Source organism: Magnolia sinica, chromosome 17, assembly GCF_029962835.1.
Source record: "Magnolia sinica isolate HGM2019 chromosome 17, MsV1, whole genome shotgun sequence".
Taxonomy (NCBI): Eukaryota; Viridiplantae; Streptophyta; class Magnoliopsida; order Magnoliales; family Magnoliaceae; genus Magnolia; species Magnolia sinica.
Genome location: NC_080589.1, coordinates 71237045 through 71252518, shown reverse-complemented (window position 1 = coordinate 71252518; position 15474 = coordinate 71237045). Strand labels below are relative to the sequence as shown.

General features: G+C 42.3%; 1 protein-coding gene and 1 non-coding gene across 5 annotated transcripts; one reads left to right on the top strand and one right to left on the bottom strand.

Moving 5' to 3' along the window:
* Positions 1-3453: 3453 nt before the first annotated feature.
* Positions 3454-9751, bottom strand: LOC131231492 (splicing factor-like protein 1). 4 transcript variants are annotated; one of them, XM_058227709.1, is made up of 3 exons: positions 9614-9751; positions 4081-6228; positions 3454-3729 (listed from the first exon to the last, which is right to left on the bottom strand). In XM_058227709.1, the coding sequence occupies exon 2, from the start codon at positions 6201-6203 to the stop codon at positions 4395-4397; it is 1809 nt and encodes a 602-aa protein (XP_058083692.1). In that variant the 5' UTR covers positions 6204-6228; positions 9614-9751; the 3' UTR covers positions 3454-3729; positions 4081-4394. The 4 variants fall into 4 exon arrangements, with proteins under 4 accessions (XP_058083692.1, XP_058083693.1, XP_058083691.1 ...); XM_058227710.1 differs by having other exon boundaries at positions 4081-6246; positions 9614-9745; XM_058227708.1 differs by lacking the exon at positions 9614-9751 and having other exon boundaries at positions 4081-6780.
* Positions 9752-10831: 1080 nt separating this feature from the next.
* On the top strand, positions 10832-10903 carry TRNAP-UGG (transfer RNA proline (anticodon UGG)). The gene has a single exon. It is a non-coding gene; the product is annotated as a tRNA-Pro (tRNA).
* The last annotated feature ends 4571 nt before the right edge of the window (positions 10904-15474 follow it).

Here is a 15474-nt window from a genome sequence, read left to right as displayed (position 1 = left end):
GGGTTGAACACCAACCCGCCAGAGTTTCAGCCCTACTAAAAATGTCAATTTTATAAATATGAAATTGAAGCTCATTACAATTGGCAGATAAACAAAATAAGCGGAGAAATAAATGAAAAATAAATACTTGTGATTGCCTATGTGGACAAACAATCGAGGCAGATTGGTCAGTAGAATGTGACTAGGGAGTGGTTTTCTAAGTAAGGACCCATTTGATCAGGGATCCAATGATAGTAGGTCATGGATATTTATATTACTCATAAGTGTACTAGAATGATGGCGTTGGACAGAAGTGATCTAAAGCTAACATAAACTCTAAATGTTCTGCATCGTAACTAGATAGAAGTGAAAGAACTATAAACTAAGATAAGCAGTGTTGAGCTATGTAGGTTGGTTGTGTTTGGTGTGGGCGTGGAGCTTGTCATCACATGCTCCTTATATAGCTTTGGAAGGCAACAAAACTGTTATTAGGTTTCCTTGTTGATCCAGGATCCTTGGAAGTCACAGCACACAATTGCTTTTCGATCATCCGAGCCTAGCCAAAGAGATCTCCGCAGATCGGAAATGTTGTCAGATTTCCTTACTAGTGTGGCTGCAGAGATCCATAGACGTTTAGGATCATATCTCATTAGACCTAGATTTATCTCTGCATCTTTGGTTCCCATCCACTTTGATATAAATTCGGCTTCTCGAACCTTCATAATCGCCACGAGAGCATCGATCATCTCTAGGAGGATCTCTTATTAATTTAGAAGACTGTGAGACAGCTTTGCTGAGCATATCTAGATTAATTTACTATAAGATCTCTATCTCAACGAGTCTTTTATAGTTACATGTGTCATTCATGTTAGAGCTATGTGTCACTTATCGCAATCCATTTTCTATTGACATATGTACGCTTAATGTCGTTCTGCTTCTGGCAAGTGACGTGCCACCAAATGAGGTGAAGTGAAAGATATCCTCGGGATGCGAGTAAGATTTCGTCCATCATTGTGCATGAAGTGCTAACACGTGACAGCATCTCATTGGTCCACATGGATATGTCAAAATATGTATAAACAATGCCTCCATATCCCTTCACATCAAAAGATGTGATGGGAGACATTTGACATTTTAAATTTGGCATTTGCTCCAACGCACGACACTTGGCGGCATGGGGTTCGCGCTCATCCAATGCTCGTCCGTTGTATGCATTACTACTGCATTAAAAATCTCCTACCATGATTACTCGCTTTTAATTTAGATGTGAAACCCGACGGCCATTTTCATTTTTAAACGATTTTATTTCCATTCTTTTTTATCTTTTTTTTTAAACCACCTTTGCCTTCTATTTCTCTCTTCTTTTGTTTCCATTATTTTTATCGCATCCTCCTCCGGTTTTGGGCCTTGATATAAGTGGTCTGGTCATCAAACATCTTGGGGGCTATGTTCTCCTTGACAGTCTTACTCCTTACGAGTCTCCACTTCCCAAGAGATATTTAGTCCAGCATTTCATCCATCTCTCGTTGGCGACCTGACCTCTCTTACTTCTTTCTTTCCTCTATACCTTGAGGAAATGCTTCTTTTAAGCAGTCCCTATCTGAAGTTGTCTTTATGGAATCCTATAGGTTACAGGCACTAGCTTTGGCACTGCCTTACTCTTAATTGGATCAATTCTTTGGTTAGACATGGTTAAAGTCACATTTGAGCAATGTCGGAGAGATGTTGGGATTTTAAATTTCTTTACTTCATCCTGCTATCTCATTTTGACTTGGCCATGCATGCTACCTTATTGGTTGCAGCTATCTGCTTTTGGAGCCGGTTGTCTAACACCTTTCACTTTCCTTGTGAGTTTATGAGTCCCATCATTTATTTATGTTTGTGCCATTACTGGTCTATCAACCATCTGCGAATATGTTGTGCCTTCCAGCTCATGGCCATCTCCTTCCTTCAATGACCAAAATGTCAGTGTTGTTTACAACACCTATCTCAGGCAGGAAACGGGTTAAGGCCATGTTTTCCATCAGGAAATTTCTACCCTCCTTCTGATGTGGCTGGGCACTTGCTCATCCTCCCTTAATTTTTTTTTCCCTCATCTCTAATAAACTCTCCACAAGCTTGGTGAAAAGTATCTTCATAGTTGTGCGGGGCCACTTTGGCTCCTTCAACTATAGCTTTATAAATACTTTCTTATTTTCTGCTCTAGCATCATTGAGCTACTCCCTCCTCATTCTGCTACTAATGGTCATTGTCATTTATCCCATCACAGCCTTTATGAACAGTTGTCCGGGGAGTGCTTGGAATTCTACCTTTTTCGGGTTCAGAAAGTACTTGGATGGAAAATGAAAATGGAAAGTGCTTCTTCCATTTCCATGATATGACTCACGGTCCCCCCTAGTTTAGGTGTACGAGACACGACCCCTTTAACGATGATAATGCTAGTCTTTTATGCCAGTTGAGGGCTACCTATTTGATGTCTTGAAACCCCCCAAATAGAGGGGCTTTCACGGTCCACGGACTTAACATGAAAATCGGGGTTAGTTCTATCCTGCCTCTTTTTGCACTCGCCAATTTGGGTTGATGATAGGCATCCTTCTTCCTTCGTGTTACTTCTCTTAAAAAAACATACACCCTCTCTCAAGGAGGGTATTCCATGTGCCGAAGGAAATCGTGCCCATTTATCAGGATATTAAACATGCAATCCAATGGCTTACTTTTCCGTCTCTCATATCCTTTCATCCACACGCCACTTCTAGGTTCCATGAGGTAGGTGGGACCCGACTGTGGAGACCATTGTGATGTATTTGAATACATCCATGCCGTACATCTATATTGAAAGTTCATTTTAGGGTATGATCCAAAAAATGAAACAGATCCAAATCTTAGACGGACCATAGTATATGAAAGAGTGGTGATTGACCATTAAAACCTTCCTGTGAGCTACTTTGGATCAAGATGATATTTTTGTTGTCTCTTCGTAAACGTGTTTTTGACATTGTCATCAGGTTGGATAGAAAATAAACGTTCTGATGGAATCCATGAAGTTTTTAATGGTGAAGATTCAATCATCAAATATTTCCTGTGGTGTGGTCCACCAAATATTTGAGTCAGCTTCGTTTCTGGGATCACGATGTAAAATGAGCTGTCAAAATGGTTGGACAGTGTGGATTTAAGGCACATACACAACTGGGAGCCCCACAGACAGGGGTCCCACCCACCTCGGTGGAGCCGGGGTCTCACCTAATCCGTTTTTTTTTATGCAAGATTTTTTCCACGTAAAATTCGGATTACCTTCTTGTTGGATTTGTTTGTGCGATTGTGGTTACTTTGCTTGATTCTACTCTGTGGTCTTCCCCAAGTCCCAACATAGTAATCCTGTTTGCATGGTTGAAACAGGGATCCCACTCACTCTTGGGAAGAGTTTCAGGATTCCATTTTAGATTTGCATAAGAATTCCCACCCATCATCAATGAGTGTTGCAAGTTCTTCTAAAACAATTCATTTGCTCCAATGGCTAAAAAAGTCAACATTCTCATTCATGAGCATGCATTTCATGTATAAGATAAGCAGATCTATGCACGTCACTACAGGGCTTGTGTAACATAAGCAGGCATGGTTGCGACATAAGCATGCATTACTAACATCTTACAACCAAAGGAAAGGGAGTTTTGCTTTACAGTCGGTGGCTCGAACAGAAACCAAATGCCAGTGGAGCTTCGAAACACCTTATCTTCAGCAAATCCTGCATAACTTCATAACACAAATAAAACATGATTAAGTGAACCACAAGAAACAGAAGCTATACCAAACACTTGATGTCAACCGTGTGTGATCTGGGCCACTCATCAGATTGGCCCCACCATATATGCACACTGGCCTAGAAATCAGTCATCAGGTGCCACATGCATATAAACAAAATGATTAAAAAGGAATGACCAGAAGACTGCATTTCATGTACATTGTACACTTGATGAGCCTGATCCTCAGGCCACAGCAGATGCTTTGTGACCCACCTGATGAATGTCCACAATCTCACAGCCCACTCTTAATGAGTTGAGCATTTGCATTTCTTAAATTCAGATGATCGACTTTGGTAAATACCTTTGGAGAAAGCAGCTGCCCATTGGGACACATTGGAAAGAGAAAAGCCTGTATCAACTGGGACACCATGATCTACGGTGAAGATATGCCAACCGTCAGACATCTCCTACGTTTGGATCTATCTACCAGAAATCGCCCAACTGCCAAGTGAGGAAGCAGTAAGGACCCAGACAATTAGACCTCTGCTTGTGCTACCTTTACAATGCAAATCCAATGCCGATGGATGGCTGCAAGACTCCAATCAGTATAAAAGGCAGTGACCAAGGATTAGCCAAGGACATGATTTCCATCATAGGTGGATTCTACGGTTTTGGTTATCTTGCCCACGAAGGCGAACAGCTGCCCAAGCTCCAGGAATTTGGCTGGCTGTACATTGGTGGAGTGAGATAAACACATGAAGATGGACAGCTTTTCGGAGTAGTGTAGAATGGCTGATATTGGCAGGGGGAGCTGCTGGGATGATACAATGGTGGCCCACAAGATGAAGGCAACTGTCTGCTGAAAGGTCCAGTTTGCACTGAGTAGACAGGCGAATGAGACGGTTTGAATGCATTGCTATTAGTGAAGGCAGCATGAGATCTTGGCTGCATCAGCGCTGGTGGGCCTGGCCAAGCTGGTTGGTCAGGATTCTCTGGGTGGACAGACATGGGGCCAAGATAAGTCAGCGGGCGACCTGCTAGCCTAACCACCAGTGTCTTCCCATCAATCTTGTGTCCATTCATGTGGGCCGCAGCCTTCGCAGCATCGACAGGATCAGCATACTTAACAAAGCCAAAGCCTTTGCTTAAACCTGTCATTTTGTCCCTGACTAGTTTCACACTGATGATCCTGCCGAAAGGAGAAAACAGCCCGATCAACTGATGATCATCCACAGCCTGAGGAAGGTATGCCACGTATAGATTTGAATCAGCGATATCCTTGTCGATTCTGCTCTCAAGACCAAACTGAGGATAAGGGCTGTAGCAAGGCATAGTACTATAAGCAGGCCGTCCACCAAGATAGCTATGGTGTAGGCTGACCATTTTACTCCCTGGGCCAGATGCCATCGAAGGGCAATCAGCAGTAGCACCACTGCTGTATGTTGAATTTCTACTTGGGCATGTATGTTGCCTGTGCCCCAGCTCACCACACGTTTTGCACACGACATTCAGTTCAGCGAGCTCTTTTAACTGGGCAGTTTTATGCTCATTCGTCACCTCATCAACTGGAACCAGTAGCTTCTCAACCATTCCTACTGCAGCATCCAATGATTCCTTGTTATCTGCTTCTACCAAGACATGAAGGTCTTCATTTTCTGACGGGTCAGGCTTCATGTCCCGCCTATGATGAGCTTTCCCTTCCTTCACTGAGCCTTTCCCCCGAATGAGAATTCTAGCACCAGATTCCTTCTCCAGTCTCTTCTGGGTATTGCCGCGGGGGCCGATTATGAGACCAATGAAGTTATACCCAGGGTATTCTTTCTGTGGTATGTAGAGCTTCTTGTAAAATTTCCGGGGCTTGTAGTTGGGAGGATGTTTGAAAGTGGGGTTCATCCGAATCAATTTCGAAATGATCCGTTGCCTCTGCTGGATGAGTTGTTCGCGGAACCTAACCTCCCTTAAATTTATTTGGGTTCCCAAATGATCATATACTGGCAACGGTGATGGAGATCTTTGTTCTTCCAACCTGTTGTCGAGCACACCCGATCCCTGCAGCTTCCTGTTTATCAGCACAAGCCGCATATTCAATTTACGAATTTCAGTGCTGAAATCAGCTCCAACTGTAGGTTCCTTCACAAAATCAGGAAGTTGTATAGGACCCAGCATTTTTAACTGGTCATCATCACTGGCCCATCTGATCATCCTCCTTTTGCTTCTCCCGTCACCTTCAACAGTGTCCTCATCCCCTACTGGCTGTGGATCCCATCCATTTCGCCTCCGCTTCCCAGAACTCCCTGTATTTTCCTTTCCCTCAGAAGCAGGCCGGGGCACAGATTTTTCCTCACTAGGTTCTTCTCTTGCCCTTATGCTTGCAGAATCAGGTTCCTCAACATTATTGTCTCCTTCTTGAGTATTCAAACCGCCTAAAGCCTTCCGTTTCCCCATGTTTGTTTCATATAACATGTTCACATCTGCAGTAAACATATATACGAGCTCAAACTAGATATCACTGTTGGCATCAGAAATACTAGAATATGTCAAAAAAAACAAAAAACAAACAAACAAAGAGCCAAATAAGAAAAATATAGCAACAAGCATCAAACAAAAATAAGTTAGATTTCATTTAATGCCAGTGCCATTTCTATTTTGGTCAGCACTAGCTGCAACATGTCGGTAAGCCGGTAGTCTTCCATAATCGCATATTATCTTCCAACATTCAATTGGATTATAGTGTGTAAAGATATCAACAAATCAGTTATCCTGTGTCATCTTTGTCAATTGTCCAAATCCTAATCTTGACAATTAAGAACCATGAGCTAGTCAGTTTCAAAGGTTTCACCCAGAATGTAAAGTCTCATTACTCGTTAGTGTTTCATAACATTCATATATAGAGAATATGCCCTGCTTTTCAGTGAAGTGGATTCTGCTACCTTGTCCATATCAAGTTTTGATACTAGGTTCCAGGTTGCACTCACGCTCTGTAACCATTACAACTAGTTTGTTTTGGCCAAGTCACCTCATCCCAAAGAGCACATGTTTTGCTGGGGTAGGGGCAACACCATTCATTAAGAGCACATGTTTTGCTGGGGTAGGGGCAACACCATTCATTCTATGATGAAACTGAAATAACTATTTACTCCAAAAGCTTAAGCTGTTGGAGTGTGGTGTATCAATGTATATCAAGGGATGATTATTGTCGAGACCTTTTTCTTGACTGCTAATTCATTAACCAATCAACTGACCTCAAAATACTTTTTTTTTTTTAAATCTACTGACTTTAAAATTCAAGAATCTGCTCTTCTCAAACTGAAACCTAAAGAAGTGCATTCATAAGCTTAAAAAATCTGTTGTTCTTAAATGAAATTTCCATAAAATGCTCAAAAAATTTTCAAAATGGTTTTTTTTCTAATCAGCGTGTTCAATCGAGAAACGTTCTATTTTATCAGGTGAAAAAAATGAGCAAGAACTGTACTACCACTAAAGGTTAATAACAATGTCCATAACATTCTTGAATAGATATATTCAAACAAAAACTGCACTAACCCTAAAAATGAGGAATATTTCCTTTATCTTGAACTGAAACCTATAAAGCCCATTTTTATTCATTATTCTAAGATGAAATTTCCATAAATTGATATTAAAAATAATAAAAAATAAATAAAAATCCACAAAATGCATGTATTTCAGAACAATGACCAAGAACTCCTTGCTATTCATGCCACCTTTGAATAATTTATATTCAATCAAGAACTTTACATGTCATAAAAGTTTTTTTTTTTTTTCCTCAAATTGAAATCCTAAAAATCGCATTCCTCCTAAGAGCTAAAATGTACTGTTTCTTAAATTGAATTGCAAAAAATAATAATAATAATAATAATAATTTAATAAGTAGGAGGCTAATCATGCATGCGCATCCAGAGATGGGTCCCCCATGGATGTGTGATTAGAGGATCCTAACCATCTATCTGGTGGGATTTACTGTGTATGGTATGGACCACAGCCCAAGAATCATGCTTACCCCTTATTCGTAATCATCTGTTCACTGGCATTCAAACAGTGTTACAAACAAGAAGAAATAGAAGTCCCTCAACCGATGGACTATGATTGCCCAACTGGCATGCTTTGTAAAATGAAGTCAATCCACAAAAGGGCCATCCAGATGGACATTTTGGATCATCTGATGATGCAGCCATGTGAGCCCCATTCATGGACGATCCAACTATCCAAGCAAACATACAGTTTCTTAAGTTTTGTAAAAATTCACTTTCCTCTTATAAGCTAAAATCCACTGTTTCTTAAATTGAATTCCATAAAAACCAAGAAATAGGAGGTTAATCAAGCTTGCACATCCATAGATGGACCCCACATGGCTGTGTGGTTAGAATATCCTAACCATTCATCCGCGGAATTTACTGTATATGGTCCACACCCAAGAATCATGCTTAACCTATATTCCTAACCATCAGATATCCCCAGCATTCAGATTGTTGCAAACAAGAAATAATGAAGAAGTCCATTGATCGAAGGACTAGGATCGTCCAACTGGCACATGTTGCAAGTCCATTCAGGATAGGGCCCACAGATGGACATTTCAGATCATCTGACAATTCAGCCATATGGGCTGATCGGCACCATCCATGATGACCCAAGCAAACATACCAAATGCATATTGTTCTTGATTCCAAAGCAATTAAAAAAAATTACACCAAATTCAAACAAGAAACAATGAAGAAGTCCATCGATCGATGGACTAGGATTAACTGACTAGCATGCTTTCTAAAAATGAAGCCCATACAGGATAGGAACCACCAGATGGACAGTTCTGATTATATATCGATGCATCAATGTGGGAACCATCCATATATGGCCCAAGCAAACATACTAAACGCATATCGTTCTTGCCAAAGAAATAAATAAATAAATAAATAATGCCAAATTCAAACAAGAAACAATGAAGAAGTCCATCGAGGACTAAGATTGTCCGACTGGCATACTTTGTAAAAATGCAGTCCGTCCATGATATGGCCCACCAGCTGCACATTTTTTTTTGTATCATCTACTGATATAGCCACATGGGGCCCATCAATGGATGATCCAACCAAACGTACCCAACACATATTGTTCTTGATTCCAAAGAAAAATAAAAATAAAAGATGAAATAGTGTGCCAAATTCAAACTACAAATAATGAAGAAGTCCATTGGACGAAAATTGTCCAACTTGTATGCTTTATAAAAATGCAGTCCATTCCATGATAGGGCCCACCAGATGGACATTTTAGATCATCTGACAATACAGCCATGCGGGCCCCATCCATGGATGGCCCAAGCAAACACACATCATTCTTGATTCCAAAGAAATAAATAAAATAATAAAAAATGACACCAAATTCAAACAAGAAACAATGAAGAAGTCCACTGATCGATGGACTAAAATTGTCCGACTGGCATGCTTTGTAAAAACACACTGCATACACGATAGGGCCCACCAGATGGACATTTCGGATCATCTGGCAATGCAGCCATGTGGGCCCCATTCATAGATGGCAAAGCAAACCTACCAAGCACATAGAGTTATTGATTCCAAATAAATAATAAAAATAAAAATTACGCCAATTTCCACGAATTTTGAACAAAAGCAGCATTACAGAGGATTCGATTTCCACGAATTCAAAGAAAAAAGGCAAAAAATAAAAATAAAAAAATTGAAGGAAAAAAAAAAAGTACGAACATGAAACGAAGACGGTTAAATCTAAAATCTATGTAAATTGCGCATTTTCTTGAGATTTTTACAGAACCCTAGAAACAAGAAAATTCCCATTTCTAGATTGAGCGATTCCGGAAAAAAAAAAATAGGAAAAAAGAATATCAGGAATGATGTCGAATGAGAGAGAACCTGATTCGAGGTTTCGGAGATCGAGATCGACGAATCGAACGGCTAGAAATCGTTTTCGGATTCGTGCGATGGATGCGGATTTCGCAGATCTTTGGGGAAGTTCTATTTTTTTCTTCGGACGAATGGAATTTTTGTTTTCAAACGAGAACGAAGAGAGAAGATAGTAGCGGGGATTTTAAATTCAGACTCCTGGACACACGTGCCAGTTTGCACACTTGTGTTGTCATCCGGCACGTGCGAGTGAGACGCCGCTTGTTCACACAGAGACACAGCACGTATATACCGCACGTGTGCCACTTTTTCCGCCGATATCTTGCCAATCCTGACCATTCAAATCGTGGGCCATATTTCGTATAGGGTCCAATAAGACGAAATCAGCCTTTGATTTCACGCAATTAATTGACCCTGAGTAGTTGTTAACCGTCCATTCAGTGGCTGCCGATTGAATGGTTAAGACCGTCCAATCGCTGGGAGCGTAGGCTTTTCTTCATCCAGAATGGGGGCCATGATCTGGAAGGATTGGATTTGCTTGCATGTATGTCCTGTGTCCCGTTGACGGGATGCCACGTTTTAGTACTTTGAGTGGAATGAACGGTGGAAATCTGGCCATGTTTCTGTGGGATGTACATTATCCTTCCGTGCATCAGGCGAAGATGGACCAATCCATGCAGAACGCACATTCAGGAGTCCATCAGTCCTGATTATCTCCGGTCCATTCATAGGTCTCTGATTGGATGGTTTAGATTGTTTAATTAGTCAAATTTTCTACGGTCAAAGAGCCACAGTCGAACCAACGTGATCAACGATCCTGATCACAGAGATCGGTACCGTTCATCCTATTTGTTTTGGGCGATCATGTGTAGGTGATTGATCCGCTATTTATCTCCATTGTGATAAACGGTCCTGATCTCTCTTGTGATATGGACCCAAAAAAGTGAGTTTCCAGCGCGTGCCTAATGCGATTACTGTTTGCCGGTCCACTGCACGGTCCCACCATCCTCAACGTTCATTTGGCAGGCTCTAGAAAGGCCCACCCAACGGATAAATTGACGGTTGAGCATGGACCAGGTGGGGATCTTCACCGTGAGCTGGATAGTTCATCTGGTGGGTCCCCTAGTGGATCACCACGACTTGATCCTCACCGTCCATATCGAACAAGGACAGTTGAGCATTTATTTTAGATTCATGAATATTTATTCGGATTTTCTATCCAACACCGGGCGTTTGGTCTAGTGGTATGATTCTTGCTTTGGGTGCAAGAGGTCGCGAGTTCGATTCTCGCAACGCCCCACCCCTTCTTTTTATTTTATTTATTTTTATTTATTCAACGCTGGTTTGCCGGTGTAACTCCGTGGGCCCTCCGTCATCTATGTGTCCTCTCCACGCCGTCCATCCTTTTTAACAGCTCATTTTAAAAGGGCATGAGCCCAAAGTTGAAGCATATCCAAAGCTTGAGTGGGCCATACCATAGGAGACAGTGGGATGATGACATCCACCGTTGAATCCTTCCTAGGTTTCCCGCTCTGAAAAAAGTGAGGCCCACCTTCGGTAATTCATCCCAGGGGAGCAGATTAGGTGTTACCCGGCCTTACTGTGGGGGCCACCTAGATGATGTGTTGTGCATCCATTTATCCAGCCAATTTTACGATGTTTTGCAAAAAATTAAGCAGATAAAAATATCAGGTGGACCACACCACAAGAAACAGCGCTGATTAAATGTTTCACCATTAAAAACTCTAAAGGGCCATCATAAGGTTTTCATAATGTTTATTTGCCATCCAACATGTTGATAATTTCAATAATAACTGGATGAAGGTAAAATACAAAGATTAGTTTAATCTAAAACTTTTTGTCTCACAAAAAAGTTTTTAATGGCTCTTCATCACTATTTCTAGTGGTATGGTCCGCCTAAGGTTTGGGATTACCTCCTAAAATAAGATGAAAAGACAGATGGAAGGTGTGGATACAAATATATGTATATATAAAGGTGGGCATCCACTAAAGTGTTTCTGACTAACAGCTAATCCACTCCCAAATGCAAGGCCTCGCCTGCCAAGACTTAAGACAACGATAGAGAGTTGGGGTTCGTTACCTGAGTTGAGGTAGACCCCGTGTCATGCCCCGAACTCGGAAACCAGGCTCACAAAATTTTCGATCGCCGAATCCGGGGCTAACAGCCTCCGTAGAACCCCATTCTCAGCTCCCGGCACCCATTCACCAGATTCCGATCTTGGGATACTAAAAGGAGGATTTATAATCATCAGTCTGATTCATAATGAGCATAACCAAAAGCATAACCCGCGAACAATAACCACAAGAACATCACCACAAAATCCACTATGATAAAAAACTTTTGAGTACAATGCGTCTGAAAGGGAAAATATAATGTAACGAAAGTAACAAAACTCCATAAGCTTGGCTACACGCTCCAACTACGGCGAGACTATGGCTGCGACTGCGTCCTAGCGTCACCTGCACGCATCAATCATGCATAAGCTTATAGAAAGCTTAGAGGGTGGTGTAAGTGTGTGCGCAATATAAGCGTGCTTAGAATGCAAGGTCAGAATAATGCGGAATCATGGTGATGAGTACATGAATGCAATCAGCCATACTAAGGCTATGCGGTGCAAGATATAAATGTTATCGGCCATAACACGGCCATGCGAATCGAGATGCAACTCAAGCATGCCAATCCTCATCATATATCAGTACAGTTCTCATTCTGGATAATCTCTGGGGTTTAGTATACTCCAAGAGGCACTGCCGCTCTCCAAGCCACACAGTCCAAGTGAGCGTAAGAAACCTCACTATCCGCCTGGCCAATAGTCTGTCAATACCTATCCGGCACGTCGATAGCGGACCCATTCACGAGCTGGTCAAACTCAGCCTAGTATTGCCCCCTACTCTCGGGCGAGTAAGGCCACATCCCTTTCCAACCGACCACGACACAGTGGGAGACGTGGTCTCCTGGTATTCGGCCCTCGTGCGCTCATATATCCACTCGGTCTCGACGTTGGAGTCATCCTCTGGTACCATTGGGTTTAAGAATTTTCACCTAGGGACATCTATAGTGCCCCTATGCTAGAACTAAACATTTCTGGTATCCAATCTAGTCACCCACGATGTGTCTGTGGAGGCTATGGCCCTGATGTTGCTAGGGCATACAATAATCATGATCACACAAATACAAGTGCATGAATCACCCTACCAAACATGCAACAATCCTGCGCGTACCGAGCGCTCATGTGGGACAACTCCGCCTATCAGGAAGCCCATAACAATCTGCCCGAAGGCATATGCTATGATCAGTCACTTCTCATATCAGGTATACATATGATGCGTATGATCATGAATCATAGATCTATGATATACATGTTATATGGTGATGGGCTCTGATCAAAATAAAGATGAGCCTAGACGGCCTATATACTACAGGTATGGGCCTATTAATGGGCCTTAGGAAGAGTCGTAATGTGGACATTTAATCAACATTATCCTCACAATGTGGACATCAAACCAACATTGCTCCTAAGGGACGGCCTTCCATGAATCACACATTACAATGGGCCTTTTGTACATCCTATTGGGCCTCGACCCAATGACCCAAATACATCAAATGGGCTACATAGCATGAGCCCCGTATCTATATCAAGGTGGGCCTCAATGGGCCTCATAATATGGGCCTTATACAAATCAAGGTGGGCCTTGTATGTCTCAAGGTAGGCCTCAACGGACGGCCCACAAACACACCAAGATGGACCTTATCACATGGCCTTAAAATATTTTCCAAAATGATTGGATGGTTTGGATGAAACACATGCATCATGGTGGGGCCCACACTAATAGAGGGTGTGGACTACAATACATACTTAAGTGGGTCCCAAGTAGGGCCTATCATAATGTTTATTTTCCATCCATTCCATTGACAAGGTCACTCAGACCTGGGGCCCACAGTAATATTTATTTTCCACCCAACCTAAGCCCAATGTAATGTTTATTTGCCATCTAACTGTTCATAAGGTCACTTGGACCAGGTAGGGCCCACTGTAATATTTATTTTCTACCTAACCTTTTGATAAGGTCACACGTGACCTGGGCCCACTGTAACGTATATTTGCCACACAACCCGTTCAGGGCCACGTGGACCTGGGGTAGGGCCCACTGGACTGGGGCCCACTGGAGTGTTTATTTCTCACCCAAGCTGTTTATAAGGTCACACGGTCAGGGGGTAGGGGCCCACCGTAATATTTATTTATTTATTTATTATTATTAATTTATTTTTATTTTTTTTGTCATGAGGATAGGGAGCCCACCGTGATGTGGTTCACAAATCCAGCCAACTCATTGGGTGCGTCCCACTTGGTCGAGGGTTCAAGCCAAGTTTCAGCAGCATCCAAATTTCAAGTAGGCCCCACCAAGTGTTTTTATATGTTTAGGCATGTCTTCACACGATTTAAATGACGTGGCCCACCTGAGTTCCATATACGGCTGATGTTTGGGGTGGACACCTGGCCTGTGGGGACCTATCAAATGCATGGTGTTGATTTTCAAAACGCATCACGGTGGGGCCCACAACTGGAGCTGTGAGGGCCAGCCCACCGTCCGTTCGCTAGCGACGCAGGCAGTGCCTACGCGTCCCTGGCATGTCAGCGGCAGCAGCGCTGCCTGCTTGTTTGGTTTTTGTTTTTTTTTTTTTTTTTTGAAAATGAAAAATTCGATGGTTTTTCCCCTGCAGGGCCCACATTAGATGAATCCACTCCAACCATTGGATTCCATGGTCCAATAACGACCAAATGAGTCCAATATGCGGCCTATTTTTGGCGAGAAACATGATCCAGGTGGTTTTCAACGGTAAACACCACTATTTCCTATGGTATGGCCCGCTCGAGAATCGGATTGATCCCAAAAATTGGCTCAACGCCTAAAATGATATGAGGAAGAGGATGGATGGCTTGAATTAAGTACCTGCATCAAGGTAGGGTCGGCATGGATAACCCACTCCAAAAAGGCCCCTTTTTTTGTTTTTTTTTTTTAAGCTTGTAAGTACACACCACTGTCAGTATACACACTCTGTATTGGCCACGCCCGTCCTCATGTCCAGCAGCGTCTCTGGACGCTGGACGGCATGGATGTTCTCAGCATCGTGGTGGGCCCCACATGTACGTGGCCCGCCTGCATGTATATAAATATATAATATATATATATATGTATATTATATAATATATATAAAGAAAGGTGTATTGGATCCATCTGAACAGTGGATGGTGTGGATCATTACCTGCAATAGGGTGGGCCACACCATCTGATGCTGATGGACGAGGTAGATATAACACATATTGGTAGGATCCACACCATCACAATGAAAAGAGAAAGAGAGAGAGAGAGAGAGAGAGAGAGAGAAATATACGGTGAGATAGAGGGACCCCGCCACTATGGGCCCCTCTTGATTAAATCACATACATCAAAGTGGGTCCCACCTACAAGTGGGCCCTAAAATCAAAAATAACGGTAAATTACACACCTTTAGGCCTTCTCCTTGCTCCCTTAGGCTCCTAAGCTCCTTGCCTTCAACTTTGATGGAGGTTGATGGGGTTTTGATGGTTGAGATGGAAGATGAGAAGGTGTAGATGGAAGATGAGAAGGTGGACCACACTTGGGAGGGAGAGGGAAGCTTGGACGTATGGAGTGTCTTGGGTTGCTTGGGAGAGAGCTTAAGAAAATGGAATAAATGAATAAAATAAGAAAAAGAATAGATGGTATGGGGTGGTTTGAAAAATGGGTAAAAGAGGGATGGTTTAGTTTGAAATTTTTTTAAAGAAGGAATGGTGAGGGAGAGAGAGGTTTGACTCGTGGAAAAAGGA

Excerpts from the sequence above, each read along its gene's own strand:
- LOC131231492 (XM_058227709.1), bottom strand. The coding sequence starts at position 6,203 with ATGTTTACTGCAGATGTGAACATGTTATATGAAACAAACATGGGGAAA.